General features: G+C 38.2%; 3 protein-coding genes across 11 annotated transcripts; all 3 read right to left on the bottom strand.

Annotated features, from left to right (window-relative positions):
- Positions 1 to 302: 302 nt before the first annotated feature.
- LOC130999576 (uncharacterized) lies at positions 303 to 4,884 on the bottom strand. Of its 9 annotated transcripts, none has more exons than XM_057925136.1 (9): positions 4,571 to 4,884; positions 3,872 to 3,923; positions 3,623 to 3,747; positions 3,254 to 3,359; positions 2,071 to 2,253; positions 1,446 to 1,907; positions 1,135 to 1,203; positions 974 to 1,053; positions 303 to 601 (listed from the first exon to the last, which is right to left on the bottom strand). In XM_057925136.1, exons 3-8 carry the CDS (start codon positions 3,668 to 3,670, stop codon positions 989 to 991), a joined length of 933 nt encoding a protein of 310 aa, XP_057781119.1. In that variant the 5' UTR covers positions 3,671 to 3,747; positions 3,872 to 3,923; positions 4,571 to 4,884; the 3' UTR covers positions 303 to 601; positions 974 to 988. The 9 variants fall into 9 exon arrangements, with proteins under 9 accessions (XP_057781119.1, XP_057781122.1, XP_057781126.1 ...); XM_057925139.1 differs by having other exon boundaries at positions 303 to 705; positions 4,571 to 4,859; XM_057925143.1 differs by having other exon boundaries at positions 4,422 to 4,581.
- Positions 4,885 to 6,407: 1,523 nt separating this feature from the next.
- On the bottom strand, positions 6,408 to 7,585 carry LOC130999580 (ethylene-responsive transcription factor ERN1-like). The gene has a single exon (XM_057925148.1). It carries the CDS (start codon positions 7,365 to 7,367, stop codon positions 6,582 to 6,584), a length of 786 nt encoding a protein of 261 aa, XP_057781131.1. The 5' UTR covers positions 7,368 to 7,585; the 3' UTR covers positions 6,408 to 6,581.
- Positions 7,586 to 8,023: 438 nt separating this feature from the next.
- Positions 8,024 to 15,462, bottom strand: LOC130999574 (uncharacterized). Its single transcript, XM_057925133.1, has 19 exons — positions 13,904 to 15,462; positions 13,033 to 13,341; positions 12,860 to 12,925; positions 12,621 to 12,785; positions 12,364 to 12,438; positions 12,118 to 12,272; positions 11,763 to 11,898; positions 11,609 to 11,678; positions 11,398 to 11,525; positions 11,251 to 11,307; positions 10,480 to 10,665; positions 10,270 to 10,362; positions 10,003 to 10,088; positions 9,859 to 9,925; positions 9,700 to 9,766; positions 9,480 to 9,616; positions 8,940 to 9,031; positions 8,780 to 8,846; positions 8,024 to 8,663 (listed from the first exon to the last, which is right to left on the bottom strand). Exons 1-19 carry the CDS (start codon positions 15,131 to 15,133, stop codon positions 8,499 to 8,501), a joined length of 3,351 nt encoding a protein of 1,116 aa, XP_057781116.1. The 5' UTR covers positions 15,134 to 15,462; the 3' UTR covers positions 8,024 to 8,498.
- Between the last annotated feature and the right edge of the window lie 923 nt (positions 15,463 to 16,385).

Raw genomic sequence — 16,385 nt, 5'->3', positions numbered from 1 at the left:
TCACTTCATTTAATATTTGTGAAGATAATACTAGTCTGATTTATTAATTTATGTAATAATGCTTAATATAGTCTATCTTTGAAATATCTAAGATATAGTCTACTTTCTAAAATTAAATTATATTAAAAATTTCTTTTATTAAAATAACCTCATTTAGCATTTGTGAAGATAATACGTAAAACAATAAATAAGGGCAAAATAAAGAAATTATATTTTTCAAAAAGCATTAATTATATTTTCTTAATACATATGAAAAAATAATGTGGACTATTAAATTAAAATGATAGGACAGAGGGAGAGAGTAATAAATACTAGGTGAGCTGCACAAAATGAAAAGGCTTCTTAATACAAAAAAAGAAACATGACTTCTAAGCCCAAAAAAACAAATACAATGTACACAAACACTGCCCTATTTATACAACTTTAGCAACATTATACATCAAGATTTCCATAAATGTAGGTGAAACCTAACAAAAAGCATACAACTAAAACACCCAAAATGGAAAATAAGTCATTAAATCTGACTCCAAAATCAAACTACTTCTGTTGAGATGGATTCAAAGTGAAGCAATTTGTTGGTATCAGCCAGATGTACAAGAACCTGCAGCGCGACGACATTACAGAACGACGAGAAGCTCAGTAAGTAGAACAGGCAGGCAATGGAGAAGGCGTTGTCCGAGAATTCAGCATTCAATCACACAAAAACTATGAGGCATCACAAACAAATTTGATCATGATTTAATTACTTCACATAGGCAGCAAATTCACTACACTTAGATTTATTGGATTTGTTGCTAAAATATCGGTATTGAATCAGAAACTCCCAAAGAAACGAAAGAATCGGTTGCATTTTTCATATAATCTCCTCTTATAGATAGACAAAAGACTAAAAAGTAGTTTCAAAGCCGATAAGCTAGTCATAAAAGTTGGAAAGGGAGAAATAATACGAGATTGGGACGAGGAGAAAGATTACCCTTGGGATATCCAGTCAGTCACCACCAAAGCAGTGAAATCTCAGACTTTCGGAATCAGGGTCCAAATTCTCGACATCCCCTGGAGACGAGAGTAGATCAGTTACGTATGTATATCAGTGATAAAAGGATGAGGAACTCGAAAGTTGAGTGATGCGCCCACCGTGGGGGTTCACAAAGTTGTTGGCATCTGCTGGTAGGAAGGAAGGCCCACAGTAACTCTCCAGTAAATCTGATACAGATGTATGAAGTATAAGCTTACGATTATATATAGCATATACGAGGGAATAGAATCTCATTATGAAATAAATTCTTTTTTTTTTGAAGTCATGAAATAAATTCATTTGATGTCACATGAAAACCAGCACTACTCCCATTTTAGCTTGTAAAAACACAAGTAGATTTTGATGTTTGTGTGTGTGTGTGGAGAGAGAGAGAGAGAGAGAGAGAGAGAGAGAGAGAGAGAGATCAGACCAGAACTGGTGGTGAAATCAGCTGCCAACTCAGGGAAACTTTGCGGAATTTGCGCCAAGAATCCAAAGGAGGAAGTGTCGCCGTCCATGAGAGTGTCATTAAGATGCTGCGCGTTAGAATCTACACTACTGAAAGATGACACAGACGCATCGCCCATCAGAGGACGTGATTCCAGATAATTGCTAGGTGGACTAAAAGCGAAAGGCGAGCTACCAGCATAACCAGCTTCTGTCTTCACACTTTTCCCGTTAATCATTTGAGACAACCCCATGTCCGAGTTTCCAGCTACCAGCAAGTTTGGAGAAACATCGATCTTTCTATTATGAACAGGCCCGTTAATAGTTCCTTGCAAGCATGACTGCATTGCCGATCCACAATTATTAAACATATTTGCCTGCTGCATGTTCTCCGCTTTCACGGGTCGGGAATTATTTTGTGGACAGGTGGTCGAGATATGCTGTGCTGCAAGATAAAAAATTAAACTTCTTCGGAATAGGAGACGGCGGCAGCAGCATCAAAGTCCAGTAAATTTATACAGAGTGTTATATAATTTGAAAAGTAAGTGAAAATACTATAGCAAAAGTAGTTGCACGCAACAAAATATTACACGTAAGAGCTGTCTTACTTGGTGAAACATGTGATCCATTAGATGGAAGGTAAGGAGTAATCCCATTTAAACCGGTTCGACGCATCAGCTCCACCTGTTCCGAAAGCAACCGGTTGAATTCCATTATTTGTTCCTTCACCAACAACTTGAGATAATAAGCCTTGAAAAATTCTTGATTTTCTTCTTCAAGCCTCTGCCAAACTGGAAACAAGCAGCATTTACTAGAGGAACATGCGTATACACTCGAGCACATGCAAAAATTGATGGCCAAAGGGGGTATTTGGCAGCACTTTGAGCAATGAGCATTTAATTCAACATGCTTGATACAACAACGATAGACCAATATAAGTTTCCTAGCCCCAACTAGTCACTTCTACAATGAGGAGGGATAACAACACACTAACTAATAACTGATGCATCTTTCCAACTGAGAATCCAAAAAGGTTTTAAATCAAAATCACAACGCAGACGAGGCAAGGGGTGTCGGAAACTTCCTTCTCTTTTCAAATTCCAACCATTTATAACAGTCATAGTAATTTAAAGTACAACTTAAATGAACTATCCATGTTCGGAGGGTTTAAAAGCAATCATCGATCTCTTTATAGCTTAATCTGAAACGGGAACAAAAATCAAAAGCAACGTCATATTCTGAAGCCATGGTTTATCAGTTGCATCACGAAAATTTCATCAAAAAACACATGCGAGTTGAAAAGAAACTCGAACCTTGCTTTCTATTCTCCAGGATGTTCAGGAGAATGTTCTATTTCTCCCTCTAATGATGAGTCGACTCACTCGCTTAGATTATAGAATGTATCTAGACATGGTAAACCAGAAGAATGTACGTCGAAAACTGAAAACCGAACTTCATAGAAAATCTCTTCATTGTAAACCGTTCCGCAATCCTCTCCCTAGAATTTTATTCTCTAAACCTTTCCACTATAAAAACAGATAAAGAAGATATGCACTTTTGAACTCCCGATTGCCTCCAAATTTCAGCATGAGCAGGCAACTAGCTAGATAGGAAGTAACAAATAGAAGCATGAAAATTCATTCAGATGGATGTATACACATATTGAGGTAACTCTCTCAAGTAATCATGGTTGGAAAACAATGGTATAACTAATAAACTTAGACTTATAAAATACACAGATAGGCGCTACAAGATTTACCGCATATATGAGATAGAACCAGATAATTATACCTAATTCAGTAATACAAGGCTCAATGTTGCCCTGAACGATGAGAGCGTTAATGACTTCCTTTTTATTCATGTAATGCTGAAGACACTGTTCAATACGATTTTGCACCTGCGACGGAAACATATGAGAAAAATACAATCCATCAGATAAATCCACTAGTGATCACTATTTTCTCTCTGTGTAAAATCACGTATACCGAGTGTCAATTTATCAATTAATCTGGAGGTCTCATCGATGTCAAAACTGAATCGAATTGCTAAAACTACATAACAGACAGCATCACAGCATTAACGAAAACGTTTCCTTATTACTTTCTTTCTTGTAGAATACGTGAACCAATCGTTCAAAGCAATTCAGTTTCAAAAGCTCACCAGCTGTACATCTTGATTCGATAGTTTTCTGCCCTCCCCACCGGACATTTTTCCAGATAGCGACCTTGAACGCAATCAGAGAACGAGTAAAAAGACAATCTTTCCACGACACGACACTCCCAAATCTTTAGGCATCGGAAGTCGCCATATTTGGCAAAAGAAGCACAGAGAAACGGAGACAGATATAAGTCATGAAACTCAAACAAGAACTGCTTTAAGCATCAGAAAAGGTAGAACAGTAATCATTACTTGAAATACAGTGCTCCATCAAGTTTGCCATTGTTGCTTATTAATTGAACCACTGCCACAAAAGAAGAATGAAAAAGGAAAATTCGAACATTCCTACTACTATTCTAGGTTCAGAAAATAATATAAATGAAAAAAAAAAGCTTTCTTTATTCTGCTTCTACTTCTCCTTTTTCTTTTCTATTTTTGGTTTGTCGGTTTCGGAATTTGACCAGAAAGATTACAAATTTGGAAGCAACAGAAGCAACTCGACTTTTAACTAATCACACAACCCCAATTCATACAAGACTTGATTTTTATTATTTACCTTCCAATAATTTTTACATTTTTCCAGTCACAAAAAGGAAAGGGTTCATGGCTTGAGAATCAAATTATTCAAACAAAGAACTTCCCACACTCCAACATAAAACATAGAAACCGATAGAGGCTAACACAAAAAGTAGCCAATTTGACGATGATTCAGAAAGATATGACTTATATATGTTATATATATATATGAAAAACACACACACACACACACACACAAAAACAATAAAAGGCACGAACCACAAACCCTATTTAATGCAAGCAGCGCAGCAGACAACAATCAAGCAGAAATTCTGAATTAAAACGCAAAATTGAGCAAAATCTTGGCAATTAATGAACTGGGGCTACATCTTTCCTCACTTTCCGAAATTAATTAAGCAATGAATTAAACTATACCTGAAGTGAATGAAGGGGAGTGAGCAGAAAAGGTAAAAAGAAAAGCAAATAGGAGTAGAAATAATATCTGTTTTTTTCTTGGTAGAAAAGAAGTGAACAATTTGTACAGAAACAGGAAGCAGTGAGAAGTGAAGGAAGTTGTTTGAGGTTAGTAGCTGCTATTGTATTAAGAGAATTTGATTCAAATATTTGGTCTTTTTATTGTAGAAAGGGAAAGCTATGGAGATGACGTGGCTACACTCCCATTACATGCCCTTCTTTGTGCTTTTCTTTCGTGTAATTCCACTCTCTCTCTCTCTCTCTCTCTCATTTTTCATTCTTTCTCACATTATATATTTTTCCAACTATATAGGAAATACTAAACATTTGATAAAAGGAAAAAGAAAAAAAAAATGTAGGTTCTATTATGTGTTTAACAGCTCAAATGAGGTTTTGTTGATCAATTATTAGTAAAGAATCGAGTTTTAATTAGAATTGGTTGTTGATGTTATTCTATATTTATTACACATATATATATTTGTTTCTTGTATTAGTTTTTCCATTGTTTTAAACACATCATATATAACTAGAATATAGGGTTTTCGAAATTAGAATTAGGGTTCACACTCGACTAACTAGAATCAACACCCTAATTCTAAGTTTTACGAGGACTTTGTGTGTTTGATGTATTTTCATATCATATATCGTGTTTTCATGCCACCAATACACATTATGTGTATAATCATGATGTTGTTTAATACACATAACGTGCATTGAATATTAAGACACTTAAATAACGGGTTTGTTTTTCCACCGTATTTTTATCATATACCGTGTTTCACTCCACCAGCACACATCATGTGTATAATTATAATGTTATTCAATACACGTGACGTGCATAGAATATTAAGACACGTAGCTAGCATAACAAAAATCCCATACCTACAAAAGCGGTAAAAGAAGAAGATATTGTCCATAATAAGTGAAACAAGACAATTTGTCACTTTATTTTCCTTTATAACAGTATCGTTTATCCGCCGTATTTCCATATCATGTACACTCCACCAACAGGCATTATATGTATAATTATAACGTCATTTAATACACGTGGCGTGCATCGAATATTAAAACACGTAGCATAACAGAAAACCCATGCCTACAAAAAGGATAAAAGAATAATATATTATCCACAATCGGCGAAACAAGACAATCTGTCACCTTGTTTTCATTTATAACGATTTTGTTTATCCGCCGTATTTTCACATCATATATTGTATTTTACTCCAATGCAAGTTACATGTATAATTATGATGTCCTACAATACACGTGGCGTGCATCAAATATTAAAACATATCATAAATCAAATATTTGGTATTAAAACAATTAATATTTGGTATTAAAACATGTATCATAACAAAAAAATCTAACAAAAAAAATCCATGCCTACAAAAAGGCTAAAAGAAGAAGATATTGTCCGCAATCAGTGAAACAAGACAATTTTGACACCTTGTTTCCCTTTTTAGTACTATTGTTTGTGTTTTCTAGTCCACATGAAAACGTCACATTATAGACATGAATAGGAAATACAAAATGAATTACTTCAAGAAGAAGGATGTATGTATGCTTCTCTTGCTTAGGCAGCCTTGTTTTTATGTTGCAACTAGTGTTCTATCTCATCTATATTCAACTTAAAAAAAAAAAAAAAAAAAAAAACTTGACTACATAACCAATTCTTAGGGGGCCAAATAAGTTATTGCAAGTATATAAAATGGGAATATGAAGCTTTGGTGTTTGCTAATAAACGAGCCGAACTCTAGTCTCAATTCGAAGATTGAACTCGACTCGTTTAAATATCGTTAAACGTTAGCATATGGTTTGAGGTAAATGTGGAGTGTAACTTGATAAACATACACACAATCAGCTAACCACATGAAACAACAGCAGAATAGCTCATCTAATTCAAACAAGATAAACTCTGGCAACTTTCCAAGAAGGAACTAAACTATTGATCTAAAAGGAGTTCTTCAAAGATTCAACTTTGACAGAACATTTGGCACAAAGTAGGAAAATCCCAAGAAGGATCATTGCACTCATTCATGAGCTCAAAATCAGAAAAGTGTGCCTCATTCATCACTTGGCCATCTCCCTTTTGGACATAGAAACCTTCTTGTTGATGAATGCTCTTATTATGATCCATCACATATGCAGAAACTTGATCCAAGTAGCTGCAACGAGGCATGGGAGGCGCCTCGTATCCTCCCACGAAGCAGCTCGAATGTGGCTTGATGGCATCCTCCAAGTATGCTGGATTTAAGACACTAATGTTGTTGTTGTTACTACAAGAAGTGGGATTAGTACCACTAGTTTGGGAAAGACTAGGAGAAACAATGTTTGTTTCTTGATTAGGAGAAGAGGGGGAGGCTTTGTTTAGGCCTCTCTTCTCATTGAAAAGGTTTCTTATCTTCAAGGAGAGCGCGGGTTTGCAGGGGATGCTGTTGAAGAAGTTGGTCCTCGCGTTTGAGCCACGGAGGAGGCAGGCCGCCTCATCATAAGCACGAGCAGCCTCTTCAGCAGTGTCGAACGTGCCTAGCCACATCCTGATCTTTTGAGTCGTGTTCTTGATCTCCGCAACCCATTTGCCCGAGGGCCTCTGCCTCACGCCCACGAACTTGCTTCTGGTGGAGTGACGACCCCGTGACCTGGACGTTCCATGGCCGGTCGTGCCGTGGAATTGGAGATCCATAGCTGGTGCCATGTCTTGAGATGGTAGGGGAGAAGAGAGGAATGTTGTCTTATAGAAGGTGTGGGCTTGTCCCATTTAGTTGTCTTGTGTGATTAGTTGCCTGATTTTTCAATGAAGAGATTTTGTCATTAGTCCTAAGCATGATGGAGATTATCTTGTTAATGCATATTGCTTAACACGTTCTAGGCTGTGTGTAGATAAGATTAAGGCTTATTTAGTGAATGCCACTAATTGTAGGAACAGTTTAGTATTAGTCATAGGAAGGTTTCGACAATGTTGGATGAACTGTCAAATAAGTGAAATATTGGTGGTGGCTCGAACTCGAACTCAAACTCAGTACTTACTCTCGGGATAATACCACATTAAATTAATCTTGCCTTATGAGCCTTTATCATCCCCCTTTAACAAAATTTTGTTCCGAATAATCTCGAATCAATTTAATCTTAATATTTGGCAAGTCAGAATCCTTCGGACATATCATAGTTAAAATCCAAACACTTAAAATACAAACAAAAGTACAAATATGGGCTTAAATCTGGGTACAGAACTTGTCTAATTAGCTCTCAACCCGCCAAACAATCTTATTTTCCCTCCGTCCCATTAAAATAAGTCATTATCGATGGAACGAAGGGGAAAAAAAATGAGTCATTATCAATGGAACGGAGAAAGCAATGCGCGAGAGGGAAAATCCTAAAGATGATAATAAAATACAAGACTAAAACACAAAGTACTTCAATCGCAAATCTGATTTCAGACATTTTTTGATAAAAGAATATAACAAAGCAAATAAACCATGTATGATCCAAATCATTGGACTAAAACGATATGTCTTAAAAACAACATGATGAGACCAAAACTGCGACAGATTTCGCCCTATCCGACAAAACCCCAATTGAACAATCGAACCAAACAAAAATCTCACGAACCACAACGGACCGCTTTGGTCTGGGGAAACCCCATCATTCCCCCAGAAAGAAGAAAGACGACGAAACTCATTTTTCTTTTCGCTCTTTTTGAGGGCGATCGACAACTGCTTTATACACATTATACAAGACGCTAGCAAAACGCATCCAAGCTCAGCCAAACAACCAAAATCAGGTTGATGCACAAACCATTTGCAGATGAACGCTGCGACTTCTCTCATCTGAAAGAATTGAGGAACAATATACGAATGAGATAAATACGACCATTTGTCATTGTCAGCCACTATGATGGCAGAATCGACTGCAGTGCAAGCTGTTGCTGAGGCTGTAAGGAAGACCATGTTGAGGCAAGGGTCGATGGAGGCAGTGTATGCTGTAGTTGTCTCAACAAATTAATCATTCGATTAGCTGTTTGCTCTGTGGCAAGATCTTTGCCTGCACAGATAACCTGCAATGGAAAGAACGTCTCAATACTGAAAAAACAAAGTCTACAACAAATACGACTAGCTGAGTTATGAGCATAAAAAAGTATTAGATGACACGGCCCGATAATAGGAAACTAACCTCAGCAAATACGGAAACAATTTTAGGAAGATACTGGTTGTTGGGGCCCAAAACATCCGTATCAGACCTGTCACAGCGAGACAAGATTGTCAAATGTGTAAACAGAAATGAAGATATGACACAAAAAAAAAAGGAGGCGGAAATGAAGTAAAGTGCCCACCTCTCAACCATTGAACAAAGCTGGTCGTGAACAACTTTTGCTTCAATAAGATCACCTTTAATTGGCAAGCAATTCAGCCAGGCAGGAATTACCTATAATATAACCAACCATTAGAAGTAAGCCTTTTTAGTAAATATCCAGAAAACTACACATAGCTGGACCATCTGAGCAGACACAAAAGCACTTAGAGCTATAAAATACCAGTTTCGGCAGACTTCTTCCTCTAAGAACATAGTTTGATTATGGGTTTTATTTTTTCATAGAAACATTGGGTGCAGATTGCAAACAATCATATCATTTCTATAATAAACCATTTGAGGCTGAGACGTCTAGATTTGCAAGGGAAGATTCTCAAGTGCCACTTTGTGCTATGATATAACTTACAACTTACAAGTTGCTGATATCTAGTATTCACAGGAAAATACATGTTACTGGTTCAGTAATGTCTATCCTAATATTTAGCTAACATGCAGCAGGCGCTTGCATAACCAATCTTTATAATGTTTACAATAGTTTGATTTTAATTTATGAAACAAATACCTGAGCTGAATCAATGCTGTCACGATGGAATTGGCATATCTTTCCAAGAGCGGAAACAGCATTATCATATGCCATCACATTTTCCGGCTGCGAAGCATTGGGATGCCTGATAACAACATTGAGCCTTGAAAGAGCCTCTGCACAAGTAATAGTCAAAGTCAGAATAGTATATCAAGAAGAAAATGTCTATCACACAAGCATTTGTGCAAGCACATCTTACCTCCAACAAGCGGTTTGAACACAGAACCACCAAACTCAGCACACACGCCGAGCCCATATACAGCAGCCTGAGAATATCAACGAGGCAAATCAGAGATGCACACCTAACATAACTGAAGTTGGGTGAAAATAGGATAGACTATTTAAGATGTAAGCAAACCTGGCGAACATCTGCGTTTTCATCATTGCATGCTTCTAAGAGGAAAGGAAGATATGTATCATAATACCTGATTCAAATAAAAAGAAATACATAAGAAATTACATAACTTCAACCAAATCCAAAATCTATGGCATCCATACATACTTGAGAGCTTCTTCACGGCACTGTTCAGCCACATCATCAAAAATGCAAATAGCAATTCTTCTCTCTTCAGCTGTCTTATCCTTACCCTGCCAGGAAAGGGGGGAAGACAAACTTAGACAAAAAGAAACACACACACAAAACGAAGATGTGGACAAACTTCTGGTATTGTTAAATCATCTTCCTCAGTAACTTAAGATCCTATTCACAAAAGTAAGCCATAAACATAGAAAAGAGGCAATGGTGACACAAGTGAGGAACGAGACATACCCACATCGGCATCAGATATGATGACAATTCTTCAAAGAAAGGCAAGAAGGAGCCCTTAAATGTTTTAATCATGGTTCCCAAGATTTCTCCAACCTGAACCACCAAACAAACTTGTCAACTCTCAGTTATGAGTTTTGGCAAAAATTTTAACAACTAGGAAACAACTATGATATAGGCCATAATATCAGAGGAGCACAGAAAATGACTAACTTGGTCAAACACTTCTTCTTCTTGCTCGTTTTCCTCTTTTAGCAATTCTCCTTCCTCCGCATCAAAATCTTCAGCCTTGGCTCTCTCAGATCTCTCTCTTTTTCTACTTGAGCTAGCTGTAAGCACCTGTTTTATCTCTTCAACGATGCTTCTAACCTGACCCTCGTCTAAAAGCAGTCCAGCGATCTGAGAGGAAAGAAGATATAATGATGGTTAATTTTTCTGGTAGTATACTAGAAATAGATAACTAAATGAAATTTCGGAACATGGGTAAAACAATTAGGATAGAAAGCTCTCGTAGATAAGGAGTGAAAAGGCTTCCAAATATCTCATCTAAATCAGAGCACCAAACTGCACTGAGGCTTCTCACTAAATGTGCCAAAGCAGAAATCTAGCAGGCAATTTAAACATAACATCAAGTTGCTTAAGTGGAAAATCTACTGTTACATCTGATGAAAGATACATATAGTGAAGTAAATAAGCAAAACGAAAAGATAGTAACTATTTAAGAACTCTCTAGCAAAGCCTAGCTACACTAAATTCCCCGTGTCCTTTGTAATTGCGAATCAAACAGAGAATTTTCAAGAAGAGGGATTAGTCTTTGTCTTGCATCTATTAGAGCTTTTAGCAAGCATACAAGAAGAAGGGACAGAAACAGGCCAACAACAAATATGAACCAACTAGTTAGTCCTGAGAAGGAGATGGCCCAATAACTATTTATGTTCAGTTGCAATTTCAACAATATATTTAGTATTGGTTATATGTACCAACCTGGACACATTCATTCAGAGCATCCAACATATTTGCACATATCTCTGTATCAGGCTCCTGCAACATACAAAATAGCTTATGTAACAACACACATATTAAGCATTAGAATCAAAACTAGTTTCCTCACAAAAGAAGGATAGTCAGCACCTTATGTAGAGCTTCTACTAAGGCAGGAATTATGTAGTCAGCCAACTGCTTAACATATTGCCCATTACGGCCCTGAGCGATTCCTTTCTCCACAGCCAATTTTGCAGATCGCAATAGCTCCGGCATTGCTAGAAATCAACAGCCAACACTCTTTAATATGTACAGCATTTGTATACAACTAGAAGCAAAAACTTAAGCAAGCCTATATTACCTGAAACAGCAGCTTTCCTGACTTCTTCGTGGAAATAAAATTTCAAAAGGGGAACCAAAATTGGCGCAACCTATACCATTTATGACCGATTGTGACAATCCAAAACAGTTCCAACTACCATATACAAAGCAAAAACCAATGTACATTCACCAACCTGATCAATCCATGGGTAGAAACCTTCCTTTAACTCATCAGCATAGCAACACAGCATATTACAAGCAGTGGCCTTCTCTTCGAGGACACTGGTTTTAATTCCTATTCTTTTATCACCGAGGGTGATGGTTTCCATGCTGGAATATAGCAAAGAGTTGAATTAAGAATTGGAGCTAAGAAAAAAGGACAAAATTAAGCAGGATAAGTATAGACTGTTAATTCATGAGTATACAGTAAGCAAGAAACAGCAAAACAGAATGGTCACTTAAAGTGTCACTAAATATCCATATAAAGTAAAAATTTGAAGGATAAACACAGAATGGTCAGAAACAAGGAAATATATGAATGAAGGAAACCTTTCATCATCAGAATCATCAATTTCATCGTCGGAATCAGCAGATGTGATGGTCACATCAGGCTTTAGCTGGGCAGATTGAAGCAAAGGAGGCATGACTACGCTCATGTAAGGTAAGAAGTCCTGTCCCAAGCACTTGCAAAGTCTGGCCCATGCCTACAGCAGAAAAGAAGGTAATAGTTACAGTAAATATACAGAAGCATATAAAGACATTCAAGCTCTTCAGCATTCAGGCAACATAGCATACTTGTAACATGTAACTAGTAGTGGGATCATCTGTCTCCATTTGTGATCCTTGCAATGACATAAGCACATCCATGACCTTGAATTGGAAAACATAGAGGTGTTAATAGGAAAGTGGCAACTAAGTTGCCAAGTTATTATAAAACAATACGAAGCATGACATGATCAATTGTATAAATTATACTACATGGGAAGAAAGACAAGCAGTAAAGCAGCACCCAAGAAATAAAAAATGCCAGAACTAAGTCACTGGTTCTTCACCTTCTTAGCATCCTCCTTGAATATATCCTTTCCAACAGCCATCCCAACCAAACTGATGCACTCCATTGCTTTGGCACGAAGCATGCGGTTAGACTTGTCTGTTGCATTGATCAATATAGTTTTCAGGTAAGGCATGACCGCTTCATAATATTTCTTGAACAGTTCCTGCAAAAACATCCAGTGATTAAGCATTTGAGCAACCATTACTAACTTACTGAACCAATACAACATTGGCATACCTGAGACGAATCTGCAACTGAAGCCAATGCAGTTAAGGCACCCTCCTGCACCATTTGTTTGGAATTCTGCAATTTATAGAACATAAATGGTTAAGATAATATCATATGCACTCCGACAGCCAAAAAAAATCGTGTAATTTGTTTAGATATATTTTGTTGACAATTAATTGCACCTGCAGCAATACGAGCAGCTTGTGCACTATCCCATCCAGGTAAGGTGTCAAAATTTCTGGAGTGCAGTTTTCACTGAAGTTGAGAACAGCTGAGGCTGCATGTGCCTGTACTCGAGGATTTTGGAAATCGTCCATGGATGCAGCTAGTGCTGGCAGCACTCGTTGATGGTACTGAACTTGCAAGTCTGGACCCAAATCAGTTGACAGCTGGCCAATTGCATTTATGGCGGCCCACCTCACACGAGGATGAGGATGTTGAAAAGAAATCAAGACCATGTTTACTACTTGCTCCAAATTCTTAATCATTACCTATAGAAATAGATTACAAATTGAAATCCGTCAACCAAAAATGTTACTACAAAACTAGGCCAACAAAATCACAGCCCTTGTCAAACCAGTGATTAACATATATGGCAATCTTTCCTAACTGTATCAAGTAAATTATGTTACTTGACAAATAAAAAGGCAAAGGTGAGGAACAATTGCCATGCAACCAGATCGAGTCCCACTAAAAATGCAAAACAAAAGGATGACTATGCTCTGCTTTCCTACCAGAATTCGTGATGCTAGAAAAAACGTGAATTAAAAAATAATAGCCTAAACTGTTATAAGATCAACTCTACACTACATTAAGTATAGCAGCCTTTGCCTGTTCAAGCATAATAGCTACTAGTCAAATGCCAAATTAGCCTAAGAACACTTGAATGGTACAAAATCAAGAAAAAACAACTTTCCAAGCCAACAATTATCACCAAAAGCTACGCTACCAATTAACATGTGTTGTAAGTTGAACATAAGTCAAACATCAGTGAGTTCGAATGATGCAACAAAATTCACCCACACAAATATGAAATGCTCATCAAATTTATACCTTGGAACAACCCTCAGCAATCTGCGCAAGCGCAATGAGGGCCGCATGATGCTTCTGCCACTCAGGAGCAGATAGATAAGCCGGCAACTGATCAGACGCCACGGGAACAATAGTATTCCCACCAAGAGAGATTGCAAGCCTATCCAAACACTCCTGCCCAACGCTGTAATTACTTGTCTCGCCGGCATCCTCATCCTTAGTCTCTGCACTGTGCCACGCCGGATCATCCTCCACGTCTGTAAGCATCTTCATCAAGATAGCAAACAGCCTGCTAATGAATTGGGGCAGCTTCCGCATCATACCAGGCGCTCTCTCCCGTGCTTCCGCGAGCGTAATCACGAATTCAATGGCCAAATGCCGCGTCCCTTCCTCCAAGCTCTCCGCCTCGGCTATCTGCAGCATCGACCCCACCACGTCGACAATCTGCCGGCGCAGAAACCGCGGCTCCGTCCCAGCCAATTCTATCAGCAGCTCCAAAGCCTCCTGCGCGGTGGCTTCCTGCCCCGAGTTGAGAGCCTCAGTCAACGTCCTCATCATCGCCGGAAGCAAATCCTGGAACCTATCCCGATCATTCGAGCTCGACAAGCACTGGATGAAATTGATAACCGCGCTCAGAGCAGCAATCTTCACATCCGGATTGGGGGAATTATTCAGCACGTTGAGGAACACCGTGTGCAAATCAGTGATATACGGAATCAGCGTTTCCCCGATGAATTGAGCCAATTGGGAGAACATCAGGAACGCCGATTCCTGCAGCTTGGGCGAGGTGGCAGTCACGCATTGGAACATAAACGGCAGAATCTCCGGCCACTGGTTGTCCGGGATGAGCGAGGAGGCGAGCTCCGACACGGTGTCGCAGAGCTTCTTAATGATGGATTTCGATTCCTCGCTCTGGATTGCGGAGAGAAGGATGTTCTTCACGGCGGAGCGGGTCGACTCGGTGAGGTGCGGCCAGATGAACGCCTCGTCCCGGGTCAACTGCTTCCGCAGGAGGATGGCCGCCATGGCGCGCGACTCGAGGTGGACGGAGGCGGAGAGCAGGTGAGCGAGCTTCAGCGCGAGCGAGTTCGGATCGTTCTGCTTCAGCAAATTGAAGATCGACTCGGCCTGCGACCGCTGCTCGTTGGCGGATGACATCAAATGGGAGATTAGGGTTTCGAACGGCGCCGGGTCCGGCCCCAGAACCGCCATCAGCTGCGCCTGCTGGAGCTGAGTCGACTCGGCATCCATCGCACTGAGTCGCGGCGATTCAGTAATTAGGGTTTTTTTTTATAATTTTCCTCGCGATATCTCGCTCGCAGAGGTGGCGCTCTGCTACGTCGAGAATGTGATAACTGATAACCCTCTCTCTCTCTCTCTCTAGAAACGGAGGTCGGTGTGTGCTCTCTCACTCTATCTCTCACACACAGAGACCACGCACTGGAGGTGTTTCTCTGAATCTATCTATATATATATATCTCTATATCGACGGGGATATTTTTGTCTATCCGTTTTCGTTGCGAAACGAGGAAGGGAATGTACACCCGCACCAAGCGCCGGGTACAAGCCTTCGCAGCGGGGTGAACTGGAGGGAAAATAAAGCGGTCTGAAATAATGATGTCGAATTAGGGCAACGTGGATTTTGAATTATGATTAGCTGTTTTACAGGTGGCATCCAAGAAATAATATGATGAAAAATAGTATAGTATTTTTATATCTTGGAAAATGGAGTATTGATTATTATTTGAATGGGGAGATTTTTTTTTCTTTTTATTTTTCTATTTTGGATTATTTTATGTTAATTGATTATTGAACGTGGGATAGAAAAATAGTGGAGGTTGAACATTATTTAATTTTCAATTATTATTGCAATTATACTTTTAACGTAAGACATTTACTTTCAATTGATTTATGAAATAGCTATTAGTAGTCTTTTGTTGTATTTAATAATTTTAGTGGACTTAAGTCTAAAACTTGAATTAATCATCAATTTGAGATTTCATTCAATGTCAAAAAGCTCTTTAAAGTTTAAAGTTTAAAGTTGAAAACTATTTTGAAGTAAAAAAAAAAAAAAACATTTTCGCTTTGACCACTGAATGATAATTTATCTCCAATGCCATAAAAAATAGGACAATAATGAAACTTCAAAAAAAAATTAATTAACCATTAAGATAGAACAATAATGAAACTTTTATTAATTCAAGGTCAAGAGGCTCTTTAAACTTCAAAAAAAATCTCCAAATAAAACAAAGAATTGATATTTTGTTCCCTTTAAGCTCAAAATTGATTAATAGTCACCACACAAAGATAAAATTGCTTCTTTAAAAATACAAAATTACTTCAAAATCAAATGACATTAAGCAGCAACATACAACAATGCCATGTATAAATTCAATACACAGAATCACAAGAAATCCAATCACAGTTACAATCTTGAAGCAGCAATCAATCTTGTGAAAATACTCTTGAAATCTATGAGAATTTTTTGGGGAGATTTTTTTTT

This window comes from Salvia miltiorrhiza, chromosome 8 (assembly GCF_028751815.1).
Source record: "Salvia miltiorrhiza cultivar Shanhuang (shh) chromosome 8, IMPLAD_Smil_shh, whole genome shotgun sequence".
Lineage (NCBI taxonomy): Eukaryota > Viridiplantae > Streptophyta > Magnoliopsida > Lamiales > Lamiaceae > Salvia > Salvia miltiorrhiza.
This window is presented reverse-complemented; position numbering and strand designations above follow the sequence as displayed.